The sequence below is a fragment of the Anas platyrhynchos genome, chromosome 3, assembly GCF_047663525.1.
Source record: "Anas platyrhynchos isolate ZD024472 breed Pekin duck chromosome 3, IASCAAS_PekinDuck_T2T, whole genome shotgun sequence".
In the NCBI taxonomy this organism is placed as follows: domain Eukaryota; kingdom Metazoa; phylum Chordata; class Aves; order Anseriformes; family Anatidae; genus Anas; species Anas platyrhynchos.
In genome coordinates, this window is record NC_092589.1 from 3,928,288 (window position 1) to 3,944,579 (window position 16,292).

Genomic DNA, 16,292 nt, shown 5'->3' on the forward strand with positions numbered 1-16,292 from the left:
AAATTTCCATTTTTTCTCAATTTAAAGAGTATCCAGTAATAGGATGGACATCCCTGTGTATCTTAATACTATCTTGTTACAAAATGATATTAGATCTAATGATGAGAAATGATATACATGAGCTAGCTACCATTATGAAGTCTTAAACTGTCCCAACGCAAGCAATTAATTAAAGCACCAGAAATACACGCTTTATCTTCCTCTACGGGATCTAAGCCATGACTCTTCACACAGCTTCAGTCACCCACAAAAGCCCAGCATACTTTCAGATGTTACTCACCAAAAAAAATATAAAAAATTAATACACACTTACTGTACACCACATGCCTTTTTTCCCTCTACTTGTTAAAACTAAATCTGAATTTGTGACAAAATGATAGAGATTTTAGATAGGGCTTAGTAACACAAACACACAATAAGTGACCTCTAAACTTGTTTCCACAAGTCTGAACATTTCAGGCAATTCTGCTGAAAGCACAGGAAAGAGCATACTTTTTTTGTTCAAAATACCATGCATAACTGATCCCTTACATGCAAAATACCCCACCTTTTGAACACCACTTACCCCTAAAGCTGAAGCAACACGTTTACAAAACTGGTTGCAACATCTTCCTTCAGTATTATATTACTATTTTATTTTATATCATTGTTTCCTGAAGTTCACCAGGTTACTAGATTAACTCAGATTTGCATCCCTTCCCATCTCTTACTTCCAGTATGTATCTGGATACAGATTCTATTCAAACTACAGAGCTGAGAATGTTGAAAAAAAAATAAATACTACAGCTCCCCCATCAGACCAGACCTATTTCTCCATGTCTGTTCTGCTTAACAATGATTTAAAAAAAATAAAAAATAGGTGATTTTCCACTGTTCAGCCAAGCTGCTGACAGGAAGAGGGGATGTTGGCTGTCTACAGTGGCAGACGCTGGGACAGCAAATCACCAACAGAGCCCTGTATCTTGACTTCCCACTATCCATGAATATGTTTTTTGTAAGATTAGAAACTGATTTTCAAGTAATTAGGCTTCTCTAGAAGGCTTCTGCAAATGGCTTGACCCTCATTTTAACTACCAACCACAGTACAGCTCTAATTATTCTAACTTCAGATTCCCTCAGGATTCTTATACTAAGGTCATTTCCTTGCTCCTCCACGGCTTTGTTCAAGTAACTTCCATTCAGTTGTTGCCCTCTCTTATCTCAGAGCCTTGCCTGCATCTGTCTAGTCTTTTGCAGCTTAGGTCTTCCCTCCTGGCATTGTGCTCTTATTGTACATACGCTTAAACTGGAAGAAGAGTTCTTTTCCCAGCACAGCTCTGGCACATGTTTAACAGGAAAAAGAAATACAGCCTTAATCAATCAAACAAAAATACATTAGCAAAGCTCAGAAGTATTGACTAGGCCTGTGACAGCTGTTCAGTAAAGATTTGAGCTACTTCACCTATATCATTTCCATCTGGAAATTGTTCTTCTAATCAGGACAAAAATCAACCAAGGGCATACAAACCATTTATTTAAGCTGTGTAAACAAACTCAGCTTGTTTTGCTGTGTAAACACGGATGTACATACATACATCAAGCTGCTGGCAAACGTGAAGAAGAAATTCCTGGAACAAACCATCTGAAACCAATCCCCCTGAACTGAGCACACACCATCCAGTTAGCTTTCTCCACTGCCACTGAGATTTTCGCTGGCATCATTTCCTTCCTTTACCTTCACACTCCTAGCACCAGCCACATACTAGTTTACTTCTCTCATTAAAGATTTCAGCCCCCATCCTGCTAGTCTGAGTTTATTAAGAATCGCTATACACTGCCAAAACATTCCCATTATCCTCGTCCTACCTCCCGATTGCAAAGCAGACAGGAAATTGCCTCACATTTCTCCTCCTCAAGTCTCCATTTCAGCCCAGCCATTTCTCAATTTACAGTTTGCTCTTAATTGAAGATAGAAGGTGTGGTGGTTTTACTCGGGTGGGCAGCCGAGCTCCACCACAACTGCTCTCTCACCCCCCCCCCCCCCCCCCTTATATTTACTGGAACACAAATTTGTGTTCCTTATTTCGTTGTGCCTTCCAGGTCTACTCTACGCCATAGAAGTTGTGCTGGTATTACTCTAAAAATCTGGGGAAAAACAAACAAACAAACAGGAAAACCTAACAGAGTTGAGCCCACTGTGCTTGAGTAAATTCCTACTGTAGTAAAATTGGGTGTGTGGGTGCAACTATCAGGTACTTGAGGTGGAAAATAAAGCGTATCTGGTCCACATCCCTGCAATGGAGATGGAAACCTTAAATGAGAAGTAACTTGTAGCCATTCCTGACCCAATGATAACCCCTTACAAAAAACGATTATATATTAAACCTCTGGGCTCGCCGTGCCCGTGGCAGCAGGCTCACACAGCGGTGCTGGGTTTGCTGTCCAGGACAGGGCCCTTGTTAGGCCCAGCTGGAGACAGCAGCTCGTCCCAGCAGGACGGCTACAGGGAGGCAGGCTTCGCCAGCAGCCCGCAGTACGAGACACCCGCATTAACCACAGCACCCCCTGAAACCCCAGCATTTTGCAGCCGGCTGCGCACCAGCGCCCAGCAGCGCGGAGGGGCAGAAGCCAGGGCTTCACCACAGCCCCACAGCACAGCGGGGCGAGGGCGACCCAGCCGCAGCCCCTCGCACCCCCCCGTCAGGTAAGGGCAGGAGAAGGAGCCCCCCAAGCCCCAGCCCCGAGCCCGGCCTCGGCACTTACCGCCGCCCGCCCCGGATGTTGGTGCGGGGCCGCCCCGCCCCGCAGCCGGCGGAAGCAGACGTGGCGGCGGGGCCCTGTGGTGCCCGCGGTCCCCCCGAGCCGCCGGGCGGCCATGAGGGGCTGCCGGCCCCGGGCGCTGCTCTGCGGCCTCCTGGCGGCGGCGGTGGCGGTGGCGGCGGGGGGCGGCCGCGCCCTCCCGCACCTGAGCGACGACGTGCCCTTCAGGGTGAACTGGCCCGGCACCGAGTTCAGCCTGGTGGGTGCGCTGAGGGGGCGGGACGGGCTCTGGGGGGGGAAGAGGGGCGAGCACAGCCCCCCTGGGAGCCCTCAGCCCGGCCTCTGCCTCCCGGGGTGTCCCGGGCCCCCTCCCCGGTCAGCCGTGCTGCTCCCCGGCTGGGAGAGCTTTAAAAGCCTGAGTGGTTCACGGGTTATTTGTGTGTTTGTTTGTTTTAAGCCTACAACTGGCGTCCTGTACAAAGAGGATAACTACATCATCATGACCACCGTGGATAAAGAGAAATACAAATGCATCCTTCCACTGATAGCCAGCGGCAATGAGGTAAGTTCAGCCTTGTTTGTGAGCATAAACTGTAGGCACGTCTTGGCAGCATCTGTCTAGGTAAAGCCCCCATCCTTATGTGGTGGAGAATAACAAGGACTTCACCTCAGGTGACAAACCTTTCCGGGTGAAGAACTTTACCTCTTCAATAGCGTGCACGTTTACAGAGTAAGAAATACGAAGAAGTAAACTTCCACAAAAGGATTGTTGATGCTGTTTTCCTATTCATAACCCAAGCTGCCATCGGTGACAGAGCGAGCTGGGAGCTGCTACTCTTTTGCAACGTGTGTGTTTTTTAAAGCCACAGAACTCTTCTGCTGTGGCTGTTTTGTGACTTCTACTTGTCCCTTATTGTCTAACTAAATTACCTTCTCTGATCACAACACAGCTCCTTCAGGGCAAGAGTTAATGAACTCTTGTATCTTTTAATTCTGCATTAAGACTTTTTTTGAAAAACTAATAGATGAATTAACCAAATTCATCTATTGATGAACTAACCAAACTTCTTCCAATTTTAATGTAATGAAATATCCTTCCTTTGTAGGAAGAAGAAAAGGACTACAAAGGTCCTACGCCAGGAGAATTGTTGGAACCTCTTTTTAAGCAAAGTAGCTGTTCTTATAGAGTATGTCACTTCTGCGTTGGTAATTTGCATGCTAATCAAAAGATTTTCATTCAGTCCGGTTTAAGATTTAGCGTAATAACCTGGATAAATATATCTCAAACTTTATGTACTAATTCAGACCAAAATAAGTTTTCTGTAACTTTGATTTAATCTATATTACTGATAAAATTCCATATAGTAGAAGATCTCAATATGCAAATAAATTGGGTTGTTATGATACCAATTTAAAAATGTGAATTTTAAATGCTTACTTCCAGGAGTCAAGCTGTAATATGTGGCAGTCTAATGAGCAGCATTTCTCAGAAATTGTTAGAACACCAAAACAAACATACTTCTAGATACTCTGGAAGTTTTTCCATTTTGCATCAGCTGTCATCACAATTCCAAGGCTCATGCTTTACAAGAACAAACCAAATACCAAACAAGCTGGTACTGAGAAACCGAGAGAGCAAAAATGACCAAATGTTATACCTACACAATGTTATAGTAATTCCTACACAAATGTTATACCTACGCAAGGTCTTATGCAAGTTCTTGAGGAAGAGAGAGTGGGTTAAGCCCCATTAGTAAACAGCCTGTATCAACAGCAGTTGCCAAAAACAGTCAGTGCTCAGTCACTTCAGCTTAGTCCCAGTGCTTTTAGATTAAATTCAGTCTGCATATCTATTATTATTATTATTATTATTATTATATTTATCTGTGTAAAAGTTAAGAAAGTTTGCCTGTTGTGTTTATTTGGAACCTCATCAAAACGCTGAGGGAACACTGAGACCCTTCACTGTGCTATTGTTTTTGAAGGTGCTTTTATCCACTTGCTTTGGCTGCATTTGCTGTAAAAGCCAAAAATTAGGGGGGAAATGTTTTCGGGGGTAATTTATCTAAACAGAAAATTGTTATTATTTTTAAGATTGAGTCTTACTGGACTTACGAGGTCTGCCACGGAAAACACATCCGTCAATACCATGAGGAGAAGGAGACAGGACAGGTAGGTTTCTTGGGATTTGAAAGTCTCAGCCGCATTTTCAGTGGCGTGTGTGCATAACTCCTCCAGAAGAGTTGAAAACCTGCGTGCTTGAAAAAGTATGGGAAAATAGTAACAGATTTTTTTTAACCTCTTTTGATTGCAGAAAATAAACATCCAAGAATACTATCTTGGGAATATGATGATGAAGAACCCATTATCAGAACCAGGTTTGTCTTACATTATTTTGCTAATGCTAATGACTTCTTTTGGTTTTAACCATTACTCTTCGAAGAAATATGCTGTAGAAAACAAGTTCCCAATAGAAGAGTACAACTCTGTACGTTAATGTTTTACAAAATGTAGTTTTAAAGTATTTTCTTTCAGCACTTTACATTTATTCATCCTGTCAGTTTCACTGTGATGTTTCGTTAATTAGAGTAATTTGCAATGATTAATTAGGATCAGGGGAAAAAAAAAAGCATAGTAGCAATATTGAAGCAATATATGCCAGATGAGCCTGTTTGATAATGTAATCTACTGCCACTCTTTTTTTTTTTTTTTTTTTTTTTGGTGGGGAGGAGTGTGTTTCAAGATGGAAACAGCAGCCAAAGTGTGTAGCACATCTTGGGCTCTGCTGTTTTGTAGTAGAATGTGGTATGCAAACCCACACATCTATAGCCTTTGCAGGTAGATTTGATCCTTGGAATTGTTGCAGAATGTTTTTTAGGGTTTCTGGCACAGACCTTCAGAAATACTGAAGTGCAAAAAGTGTGACTTCAGTGGAAATTAGGTAGCTGAGCCCCAGATTCAAACTGTAGTTTAGAATAATTTTCTGAATACTTGCATTTTTCCACATAAATTTTTGTAGATACTGGAAGTTCCGTGTTCACACCTGCTGTTACCTGCTTCCCTTATGTAGGCAGTATATTGGTTCAGAGAACTCTCAAAATCCACAGACTGCGTTCATTCATCAGAGTTGATGGAAGCAGTAGAAAACAGTAATTTACCTTTTTTTTTAATTCTAGGCTAGTACATAAAAGGCACCACCATTTTTCCTCCTAAATGTGATTCACTTGAGTGCCTTGATCTTGAAGGGGATTTAGAGCTATTAACCCTATTTCTCTGAATTCCTGTTTACAACCTTCAGTTAGGTATCTTAGTCCTAAAAAGAAACTTGTCTCAGAAACTGCATTGTTTGGCTCCTCTTATTAGTAAGTTAGGGTGTTTGCTTGTGTTGTCATTAATCCTGTGCAGAGATGCCTATTTCTCCCTAAAAGGTGCTGTACGTGATGTATATGAATTGTTGTGGGCTATTATTCTGAGAAGTTACATGTGATGATAACTTGACAAAGTTATCAGTCTTTTAGTATGCTCACTCTCTGTCCTCTCTGCTTAAGTGGCAGATTTTATTCTATGTTTCCTCTACAATTCACACTACTTCTCTTTAAAAAAAAAAAAAAAAAAAAAAAAAAAAGATGGAAATGGATGGTGTTTCAAACCATTGTGAGCTAAATCCACAAGTGTGATACAGTAAACTTGGAATAGCTGAATGGGTGACAGCAAAGTAGGCTTGCCTTTTGCTCATCTAATTCTGAATGGAGTCCAGACCATCTCCTGAAACAATTCAGAACGCTAAAGACAGCTTTAACCTGTGACAACTTGTAACCCCTACTCTGTTATGATGCTTGCTCTCATGATCATGAGCATAGTGTGCAGTCTGGCCTAGCTTCATCCTACGCCTATATCACCCTCTGAGGCCAGCTGATGGGTGGGCTGAAGTCCTTGCTGTGTACTGTCTCAGTCTGTAATTCACTCTGAAGAGAATAGTCAGCTATCCCTAGAAGAACAGCAGCAGTGGCTTGTTATTCTGGCCTCCATGGTATTCCTGTGGTGCTGGAGCTGGATTTGGCCTGTCACATAAACTCAAAATTGTGTTAAGATGATGCTTACTCATATTTTGTTCTGTTTGCTCTGGACCCCAGATCACTGTTTATTTCCTTTCTTTCCTCTTTTGCACCTGCAAGTTGTTAAAGTTGACTCTTGACAGCTTATACACAAAGTACAGTTCACAGACTTTATGCTTACCTCATTCTTAATTATTCCCTAGATCAAGAAGAGAAGGAAAATCCAAAAGAGAGTGCAAAAGAGGCAAGTGAAAAACATCTATTTTAACTTTTGCCGTCAATAGTGGAGGCAATTTATATATGATGAGATTATAAGTTCCCTAACAAAATGAAAATCAAAAAATGAAACTGTTCCCAAGCAGCACTCTTTTCACTTTAGGTTATTAGATACACCGCTAAAAGCTTACTTAGTCTAGTTAGTAAATTTCTTACCCTCCTGTTTATTTAAAGTTATGCCAATCTTAAACTTATATGAGATATAAACTATGTATTCTTTCTCTATGAAAACAATACAGATATCCACAAAGTCACATTAAGTTCTAGCAACAGTTATTTTTCTAGCTGCATCAGAAATCCCTATTCCGTTTCATAAATTTTGGGTTAGAAATGCTTAACAGAGCTGTACAGCACCAAATCCAAAGATTTCTCACCTGACTTGATGACCCATACTGTAAAACCCTGTGCTTCTCTTTCCCATTAGAGAACTTTTCTATTATTAAGGTCCCAAAGTGCAATTCTGAGTTACTGACTTGGCAGCAAAACAGTGTAAATACCTGAAGCATGCTGATGTTTGGGATTAGCAATAGCAAATCTGGCCTGCAGATAAACATGCACCTATCTTATTTCCAGTTACCATTATTTTAATTCTGAGGTCAAACTTTCATCTGCATGTTCTTTGTAATACCGATTTAAATAGCAGAGTAATATCGCTCATGCAGTGGCTCTCAGAAGATAGACATGCCTGATCAGCATTTTGCAGGTAGTTAGGGAAGCAGACTCAAGTCAGAAAGTCAGAATGTGCCTGTTCTGATGGCTGTGGCTCTTTGAAATTGAATAATTTTTATTTATTACTTCAGAAGTTGCTAAATATTTTTGCAGACTTTTTTTTTTCTTTAACTAATATTTATGATGTATGTACACTGACTTGATTTCAGTCAACAAATAATTTAGGTTTGCAACTTCATTGGAATCTGTAGTCAGGAAAGGGAAAGGATACATAACAGCTGGGTGGGTGCTGCTTAAAGTAACCAAAAACCTGCTGAGGCTAGAGATTTATTTTAACTGACAGACCGCTCAATAGGATTTGCATACAAAGAGCAGCTCTCTCCATTTAGGTTTCTTGAGTAAGTAATGAAATGCCTAGGTATAATTTTTCAATATTTAAGGAAGAGTAAGTTCTTTAGTTCAGGAAGATAGGAAGGAAAGATATTGGTACCCCTTTTGAGAGCCAAGGGAATATATCTTTGCTTGCCACCTTTGACCACTGAATATTTGGGTATAGAGTGGATATGTGACTGGAAGCTAAGGAGTGCCCGAGCAATTACGCTACTGCCACATTCATTCTTGTAACTCACAAATGTTTCATCACTTCATTTATTATGGAACAGTTGTAAGGGAAAAAAAAAAAAAAAGAGTCCATGGCCTGTGTGACAGGGTAGCTTGGTTTGAGAACCCTGCAGCAGGTGAGAGGTAGGAGGGTCCCAGCTCCCCTGGGTTTTGGCCTGAACACAGAAGGCACCACCAGCTTTTAGCACCAAGTCTGACTGAAAAAATTTACTAGCTCAAGCAACAACAGAAAGTGGTCTCATTTGTGGGTTCCAACATGGCTTTTGCACAAACAGACCTTTTGGTACCCAGGAACGTTAGCTGCTTTGAAGATAGGAGCCAGAAGAGGGACTTGTAGCAGTTTGGGGAATTAGTTTCCTGAAAGTTGGACAAAACATGAAGGAACAAGTCTGAAGAGAATTTACCTAGGGTGTAGAAAATGAAGGAAAGTAGGTTTAAAGTTTTTATTTGGGCTTTGTAAAGTACTTTTACTTCAAAATGCATTTTGAAGTAATATATTTTACACCACCATTTCAAATTTTATGAAACATGATTTACTTAGTATACGTTGTTAACTTTCTGTTAACTGCGATGCCAGATGGTGTGAGATACTCTGTACAAGGAGACACTCGGGCTGGGTATGATAAGGGCAGATGCCTGGATGACTTTGCAAGGGGCCATTGGGGGTTATTCATGGCCTGACACTGAGCTGAAGGTAACACGCCTCGCCAGACCTGAGCTGAGCCTGGCAGAGCTACTCACAGCTCCTTGGCTCCTAGATTACAGGATGAACACAGCTGGCTTGGTGCTCTTTCAAAACATTGCACCCAGCTGGCGAGCTTTCTTAGAACTGCACCATCAGGCAACCTGTGCAGAGAAACCAGCTGCTTTTGCAGTCGTGTTTCTAGTCAGACCTCACGTGGCTTGGTGCATCTGTGCAGTGCTGAGCTGGAGATAATAAACCAGAATGTGTTTGGATGTTGCAGCAACACCGAGTCAGTACACAGGGGCTGGTTTCAATCCAGTAGTGCTGGCTCTGCACAATGCTGTAGTGTTTTCTGTTTCATAAGAGTCAAAGGAGTTTTACTGTGATCCTTAACTTTTACTTTCTTTCACCTAGATACCTACAAAAAATATAGAAGGGCAGATGACCCCGTACTACCCTGTAGAAATGGGAAACGGCACACCTTGTAGCTTGAGACAAAACCTACCCAGATCAAGTACAGTGATGTACATCTGTCATCCAGAAGCTAAGCATGAGATTCTTTCAGTAGCAGAAGTTACGACTTGTGAATATGAAGTGGTTATATTGACACCTCTGTTATGCAACCATCCTAAATATAGGTATGGTACCCAAATTTTGGCTAACATTATCGCTCCAAATTTTCATCAGCTTCTGTGCGTGTGCTTATATAAGTCTTATATTCAGCTGTGGTTGCTGGTACAGAACTGTGATACTCATGTACTTATTTTGGCAAATGCAGTTTTGCATAGTCGTTAAAGAGTTTTCATCTTAAGTTGCACAGTATTTGCATTTTGTAAGTCTCTGCTGGTTGATCCTGTATGAGAAGCAGATGGGAAGTATTTTATTTCCAACAGGTAAGCTTCTGGCTCTGTCATTCCAGAGGAATGCAAACCAGGCCCTGAAGGCTGTGGGCAGACTAAAAACACTCAGTCTCTTCTCTTAGTTTATGATTTCAAAGTCTTTGGGGATCATCTTTATAGTATTTAGATACTGCAAATTGCACGCACCGTTCATGTTTGTATAGACTTCAACTACTCTATTTAATTTCAAAAACCAAAAGTATAGTCTTCAGCCATAACCTTACTAACATTTATCTTAGCAGTACTCAAAACTTAAGAAGCTCTTATTTGTCCTTGCCTTGGTTTACTGCCTTACCACTAGCTGTATGTCATTTTCATCCGAAGAGTTCACAGTTGCAGGTTTGTTTGTCCAAAAATCAAGTTTAGGATTCTTTTTTTCTCCCCTCTCTGAACTGTAACATGCATCTAGAGGATATCTGTAGTTTTAATAGCTTTGACCTTTCAAAGGTTGTAAGTAGAATTGCTATGTACATGACGTAAAAATGAAAGGGGAAAATAATTGACAGGAGTTCTATTTCCCATACACACGGACATCAGAACAAGCAAGTATTTAATTGCTATTCTGAAATAGGCAACAAAGTCTAAAGGATAAAATCCTTGACTGTGCATTTTATACATGCTTCCCATTTAGGGTAAATAAGTGATGTGTTATATATATGAAGTATTATATATTTAGTCCCAATTAGCAATTTTATCAGGTGGTTGGATCTGTTAAGTGCAACAGATAACACAGTATTTATCTGTTGTGCTTATCTGTTGTTTGTATGCTATGTGTTACGTGTCTTATAAACCTCTGTATCAGCAGAAGAATAGAAAGTGCAAGGCAAATTGTTTTTTTCATGTGGTAAGAATGAAACCTTGAGCCACTATTCCCTCCCAAACTGAAAGCATGGAAGACTTTCTGGCCACTGGCAATAAATACTTAAAAAAATAAACATACAAGATTTTTATTCTCACGCTTACATCTTAGTAAATAAAGATGGGTAGAGATGGTCAACTTGAAATGCTGCTCAGCGTCAGCAGAGGTAAGAACAGACAAATCAACATCATTTTAAGTGCACTTTTCCTGTTGTGTTCCCTGAAACAGTGCTTAGCAGTACTTCACACACCATCCCTTTAGTAGCTTACCCAAAAATGCGGTTGCACAAACTTAGCAAAAGCACATCCATTAGTTCTAGTTGGCATTCTTATTTGGTTACAGTTTGACTTTTTTTCTTTTAAATTGGTTGAAATTGGGGTCAGGAAGGAAGATTGAGTAGTAGTAAGATTACTGTAACTGTCAGTGTTATGCTTTTTAAATAAAATTCAGATGAAAACAGGCTTCTTTGGTACGGAACTTATTTAATCTGCAGTGTAGTAACTATTTAGGAAACATGTTTAGATTCTTTCAACTACAGGGACAATTGTCATAGAGCTACTGCTGTGTCTTACAGACTTTTCAAAGGAGGACATGACAGAATGCCACCTTGCTTCTGAAGCAGTTTTGTAAACAAGCTTTCTCTAAAGAGCACCTCTTCAATGAGATGAGAAACAAAAACTGTACAAATACATAATTTGTCAGTACAATTTTCAGTTTGATATTTGCCTTAATAATCTGTTAAAGTTTATTTGGTGTTTTAATGAGGCCTTCATTTGCTTTTTGCAGACATAACTAATGAAGAGAGGGATAGAGGAATAATGATATATGTGCAGTGGGAAATGCCATACACATCACAGTACAGGAATGTATATTTTAATTATACAGGAACTGCATCTATCAATTTTAATCATTGAGGTTTTCTAACTTCTGAGAGGCCTTTTTGGAGTCTTGACATTACATTCACGGTACATGTACAATGCAGTTTCCTTTTTAATAACTGTTTGTTTTTTATTTTGTTTTTTTTTCCTTTTGAAGAAGAGTGATTAGATTGTGCTGCCAGTTGTCTGGCAGTGGTGGTAGTGAGTCTGCACTGGGCTATGCTTATTTACATCAGCTGCACGGACATTGTAGCTTTGAATGAGATGGTGCTCTTGCAAGTAAGATCGCACAAGCTAAACTCAGTCAAAAATTTTTAGCAATCAAAAAGTATGTCTTGTCTTTAAAGCATGATAAGTGATATATCCATAACTTGTTTGCACAGGTTCAGGGCTTCCCCTGTGAATGACATTTTTTGCCAGTCCCTGCCAGGATCCCCACTTAAACCTCATAATCTGGAACAGCTGGAAAAACAGCAAGAAATGATGAAGATGCCTTTCAGAAGGGTTAAGGAGGTAGAATTTCTTTAATTTGAAATAGAAAAGTACTTGTTTTCCGTGTTACAGTGCATATAATTTGCAGTTCAGTGGAATAAGTTCGTTTACTCAACTTTGTAAGACCACGTCAGTCTTTCAGATGGTCTTTAAGTTTGTTGAAATTGCATGTAACTTACTGTGTTTGGAAAGAAAACATATCAGTTACATTTGGGCTACCAGTAGAAAACTTCTGTAGCCTTCTTAGCCTACAGTTTGGAAAGTTGCTAAGTTTCTGACTCAGTCTTTTGTTTAGCTGTGTCTAAGGCACAGTGAAAGTGGTGACTGCATGCTTTCATACTTCTTTGCACAGCCTGCCTCATTTAGTATTAAGTAACTTCCTATAGTTTATAAGATTTTGAAAGGGGCATATGAAATATAATTAATATATTTTTGTATACTTTAATTTCAGGAAGAAATGCATTCAACAAAAGAAGAGAAATTTTCTTCCATTCATAAGCCTGTTGCTGTCGGCAGCCATCAACTATTAACTGTGGGAACAACCCACATCTCCAAATTGACTGATGACCAACTTATAAAGGAGTTTCTTAGTGGTTCTTACTGTTTCCATGGGGTAAGAAATTAAGACCGCATACAATCAAATAGCAGCTCCTTAATTGCATGTACAATATGGTGGTGGGTTTTTCATTTTTTCCATGAATGCTGACAGTTGATGTTAGTATTTCAGCCGAAAGGGGGACTACTTTGTTTCCTCATAACAAAAGAGGTATTTTCTGGTTTAAAAAAAAAAAAAAAAAAAAAAAAGAATTATTAGTAACGAGCTCAACCTTAACTGAAAATATTCTTTTGATCTGTATTCAAGACCTACTTTTGCCCAGTCTTTGCCTTGGATACTCTTTATATGCTTCCATAGGCATATTAGTCTGGGCATAAATCTATAATCTTAACTCGGGTCTGGAGGGTAGGGAGTTGGAGCTTAATGTTCCTGAATGATATTTCCCCTGACTTTCAAATATTTAAATAGGTCCTCATTAAATGACTTTTCTTTGTCTGTGCTAGGCAAAATGCAAAGTTGAAGCAATAGTACATTTCTATTATATGAATAAAACACTGGTACATTTATTACACGAGCCATGTCAAGTTAACATTTTAACAGCATTCTTATGCACATAATAATTGGCTTTTGTTAATAGAGGGAAGGCTTATATACCTAGGTCTATGCTAGAAAGGTATCTTTATTTTTTCTGTTGAAAATAAACTTAGTTGGACAGTGAAAAATGAAAGTAGATCATGAGAATTGTTCAGTGTTAGTTTTGGTAGTGAGAAAGGAAAATAAAAAAGATACAGCTTACTGAAAGATGAGCCAGCAGCGAAGAGGCATCTGAAGTTTTCACTTTTCGCTGTCTTTAAAAGAGTAAAATATTTCTTAAAAAGATGAATAGAGGAGATACAAGTAGTTTAAAGAACTTAGTCCTTATATGGCTCTTCTACGAGTTGACATAACAACAAGGTCCTCTTCGCTTAAAGTCATCTATTCCATCCCTTGCCTATGCCAATCAGTCTAATAAGAGATTCCCTCTCAAAGCAAATCACAAATCAGCGTATCTGAATAAAAGTTCGAGTTTTACAGCTAAAATAATCAGTTATTTAGGGTCAGGAGGGAAATGGGAGTGGTTGTTTTGGGGATTTTGTTTCATTTTAATGCTAAGATTCTACCTGTCCCTAGGGCGTTGGTTGGTGGAAGTATGAATTCTGCTATGGCAAATATGTTCATCAGTATCATGAGGTATGTTTAAATAGTTTTATGTTCTGCCAAACGCTGACTGTGGCTGGCAGTGGGGAGGTTAAAGAATCTGTTTTTGGCTTGAAAAGCAGCATTTTCTTTGCTAATCTACAGCTTGGGCTTAAGAAGATGCCTTTCAGAAAATAAATCCTCAGTGTGCTGCTCAAGAGTTTACACAGGGGAATGTAGGTACCATGTCAGATAGAGCACAAGAATTATCAAAGCTGAACTTGTGTGGGTTTTTGAGGAAATGTTATTCCGTCATTAAAACACAATTATCAGCTCAGCCTTTCTTCTTTTAGGACAAGGAAAGTGGCAAGACTTCTGTGGTTGTGGGTACCTGGAACAAGGAGGAACACATTGAATGGTCCAAAAAGAATGCTGCCAGAACCTACTATCTTAAAGAAGATGGCACACAGACAGTTAGGTATGGTTATCTCTGGTTATGAGTTCCTGAGTTAGTCTCATACTTGTGATAGAGAAAAACAAGTGCCAGGGCCCAGTTCTGCTATGCATGAATATTCAGTTACATAATAAACTGTTTTGAGGAGGTTGTATAGATTTTTCCCCTAGTCAACATGCAAGATTTTGGGTATGATGCAGAGGAAAAGACTTTACTAAACAATTATTTGTTTCTGTAATAACTGATATACAGCATTTTCCTTGTTTGTTTTGTATATTGGAGTTAAATATTTGAGGAATGACAAGATATGCTATTACATAAGTTAGCTCTATGCTTAAGAATTCTGTTCACTATTTCCAAACTTCTTCATTCCAAACTTCTGGGCAGGATGGTGTCTCATTTCTATGGAAATGGAGATGTTTGCGACTTAACCGAGAAGCCAAGGCAGGTGACTGTGAAATTGAAGTAAGTTAACTTTTTTTTAGTAAACTGATGTATCGTGTTTCTGCTTCCTATGCCAGAGGGGAAAGCCTCTCTCTGTCTTTCATAAAGCTCAGAAAGCTATGTCCATTAGCTGGGCTTAGTAAAAATTATATAGATAGTAAGGAAATATATATTTCATTTTTGTGCTTACTACATGCTAAACATTGCAAAATTTCTCTTTCAGATGTAAAGAGTCTGATTCACCTCATGCTGTAACCATATATATGTTAGAGCCTCATTCTTGCCAATACATCCTTGGGGTATGTAAACACATACTTGAATTTCATAAGATTAGGTGTCACTTAATGGAGGATGTCTCAAAGTCCACGTTCCACTTTATGGAAAGTGTGTGTAGTGTGGTCGCTTGCATTAGTCATAGAGTACAAGGATTTTTTTTTTTTAATTTGATAAAGAGATTTTGCTACTGAAGTGAAAGGTTTTACACTTACCATCTCAGGCAGGGCTAGCAATGCAAGTCTACCCCAGACAGGGGAACAGACAGGAGACCATAGAGAAAGCCACAGCAGGATTTTTAAATGCACTGAAGAATACTAACATCATTTAAGTGTTCTTACTAACCTTAGCGAGCTGCTGCTCTGTCTAGTCACCTCTGTGCACCTTACATCTATGACATCTCCCATCCATTTCCTCAAGTTTAAAACAGTCCCTTCCTTCCACTGACTCTTCACAAAAGAAAGGTTCTTGTAACGTACCTTAGCCCAAACACACAACTGCTGAACAAGTATTGCTTTCTGTTCAATTGCATTTGCCAAGGGAAATAAGGATTTAGTAGTAGTAATTACATTGTTAATATACTACAGATATCATACACAAAAGTAAAAAGCATTTACCGAGTTTTACAAAGTGATGCTCAAGCCTCTTGCATGCTGTTGTAATTAATCTTGTGATCTCCGTTGCAGTTTCCTGTAAGAGTTTATTAATGATTTTGTAGTTGTTAATATTTTGATCTCTGTGTTCAAGGTGGAGTCTCCAGTCATCTGTAAAATTTTGGATACAGCTGATGAACACGGGCTCCTTTCAGTGCCCAGCTAAAGAACAATATAAGTCCATGAAGGAAGCCATACCCATCAACAACCCAACTGGCTTTTTCCACATTAACATCATATCCGTGAGATGACCAAGACAGAGAAGTTTTCAGCCAACCAACCTCACCAGCAGAATTCTCTAAGATGAGGGACTCATGAACCACTTTGTGTATAACTATGTGTATATAAGAGGTTATCGATAAACTTTTAACGATTAAAATTTTGTCTTGCACTTCCTGTATGACTTGTGTATGAGGTATTCTGCAACGATCATCGAGGTAAAAATTATCGACTTAAAAAAGGCAAAACAGACAAGGTCCAGCTTCATGTGCGAAACTCAACTGCCAACAGAAGGGAAAAGGGAAAGCAATACTTCTTGCTCAGGAGCCTTCAGCAGCCACTAG

General features: G+C 39.6%; 2 protein-coding genes across 4 annotated transcripts in view; one reads left to right on the top strand and one right to left on the bottom strand.

Annotated features, from left to right (window-relative positions):
- ASB3 (ankyrin repeat and SOCS box containing 3) overlaps positions 1–2,882 on the bottom strand; it is a 30,282-nt gene extending 27,400 nt beyond the window's left edge. For all 3 annotated transcript variants that reach the window (XM_027453206.3, XM_038177466.2, XM_038177465.2), the window contains exon 1: positions 2,743–2,882. The gene's annotated coding sequence lies outside the window, so the exon portion shown is untranslated. The remainder of the gene's footprint in view (positions 1–2,742) is intronic.
- On the top strand, positions 2,855–16,129 carry ERLEC1 (endoplasmic reticulum lectin 1). The gene is made up of 14 exons (XM_027453213.3): positions 2,855–2,998; positions 3,197–3,301; positions 3,846–3,926; positions 4,834–4,911; positions 5,054–5,117; positions 6,998–7,038; positions 9,460–9,683; positions 12,065–12,194; positions 12,625–12,786; positions 13,900–13,959; positions 14,259–14,383; positions 14,747–14,824; positions 15,027–15,102; positions 15,824–16,129. The coding sequence occupies exons 1-14, from the start codon at positions 2,855–2,857 to the stop codon at positions 15,893–15,895; spliced, it is 1,440 nt and encodes a 479-aa protein (XP_027309014.1). The 3' UTR covers positions 15,896–16,129.
- Positions 16,130–16,292: the final 163 nt, after the last annotated feature.

Excerpts from the sequence above, each read along its gene's own strand:
- ERLEC1 (XM_027453213.3), top strand. The coding sequence starts at position 2,855 with ATGAGGGGCTGCCGGCCCCGGGCGCTGCTCTGCGGCCTCCTGGCGGCG. Across the intron at positions 2,999-3,196 it reads CCGGCACCGAGTTCAGCCTG|CCTACAACTGGCGTCCTGTA; the intron begins GTGGGTGCGCTG and ends GTTTGTTTTAAG. Across the intron at positions 3,927-4,833 it reads AAAGTAGCTGTTCTTATAGA|ATTGAGTCTTACTGGACTTA; the intron begins GTATGTCACTTC and ends ATTATTTTTAAG.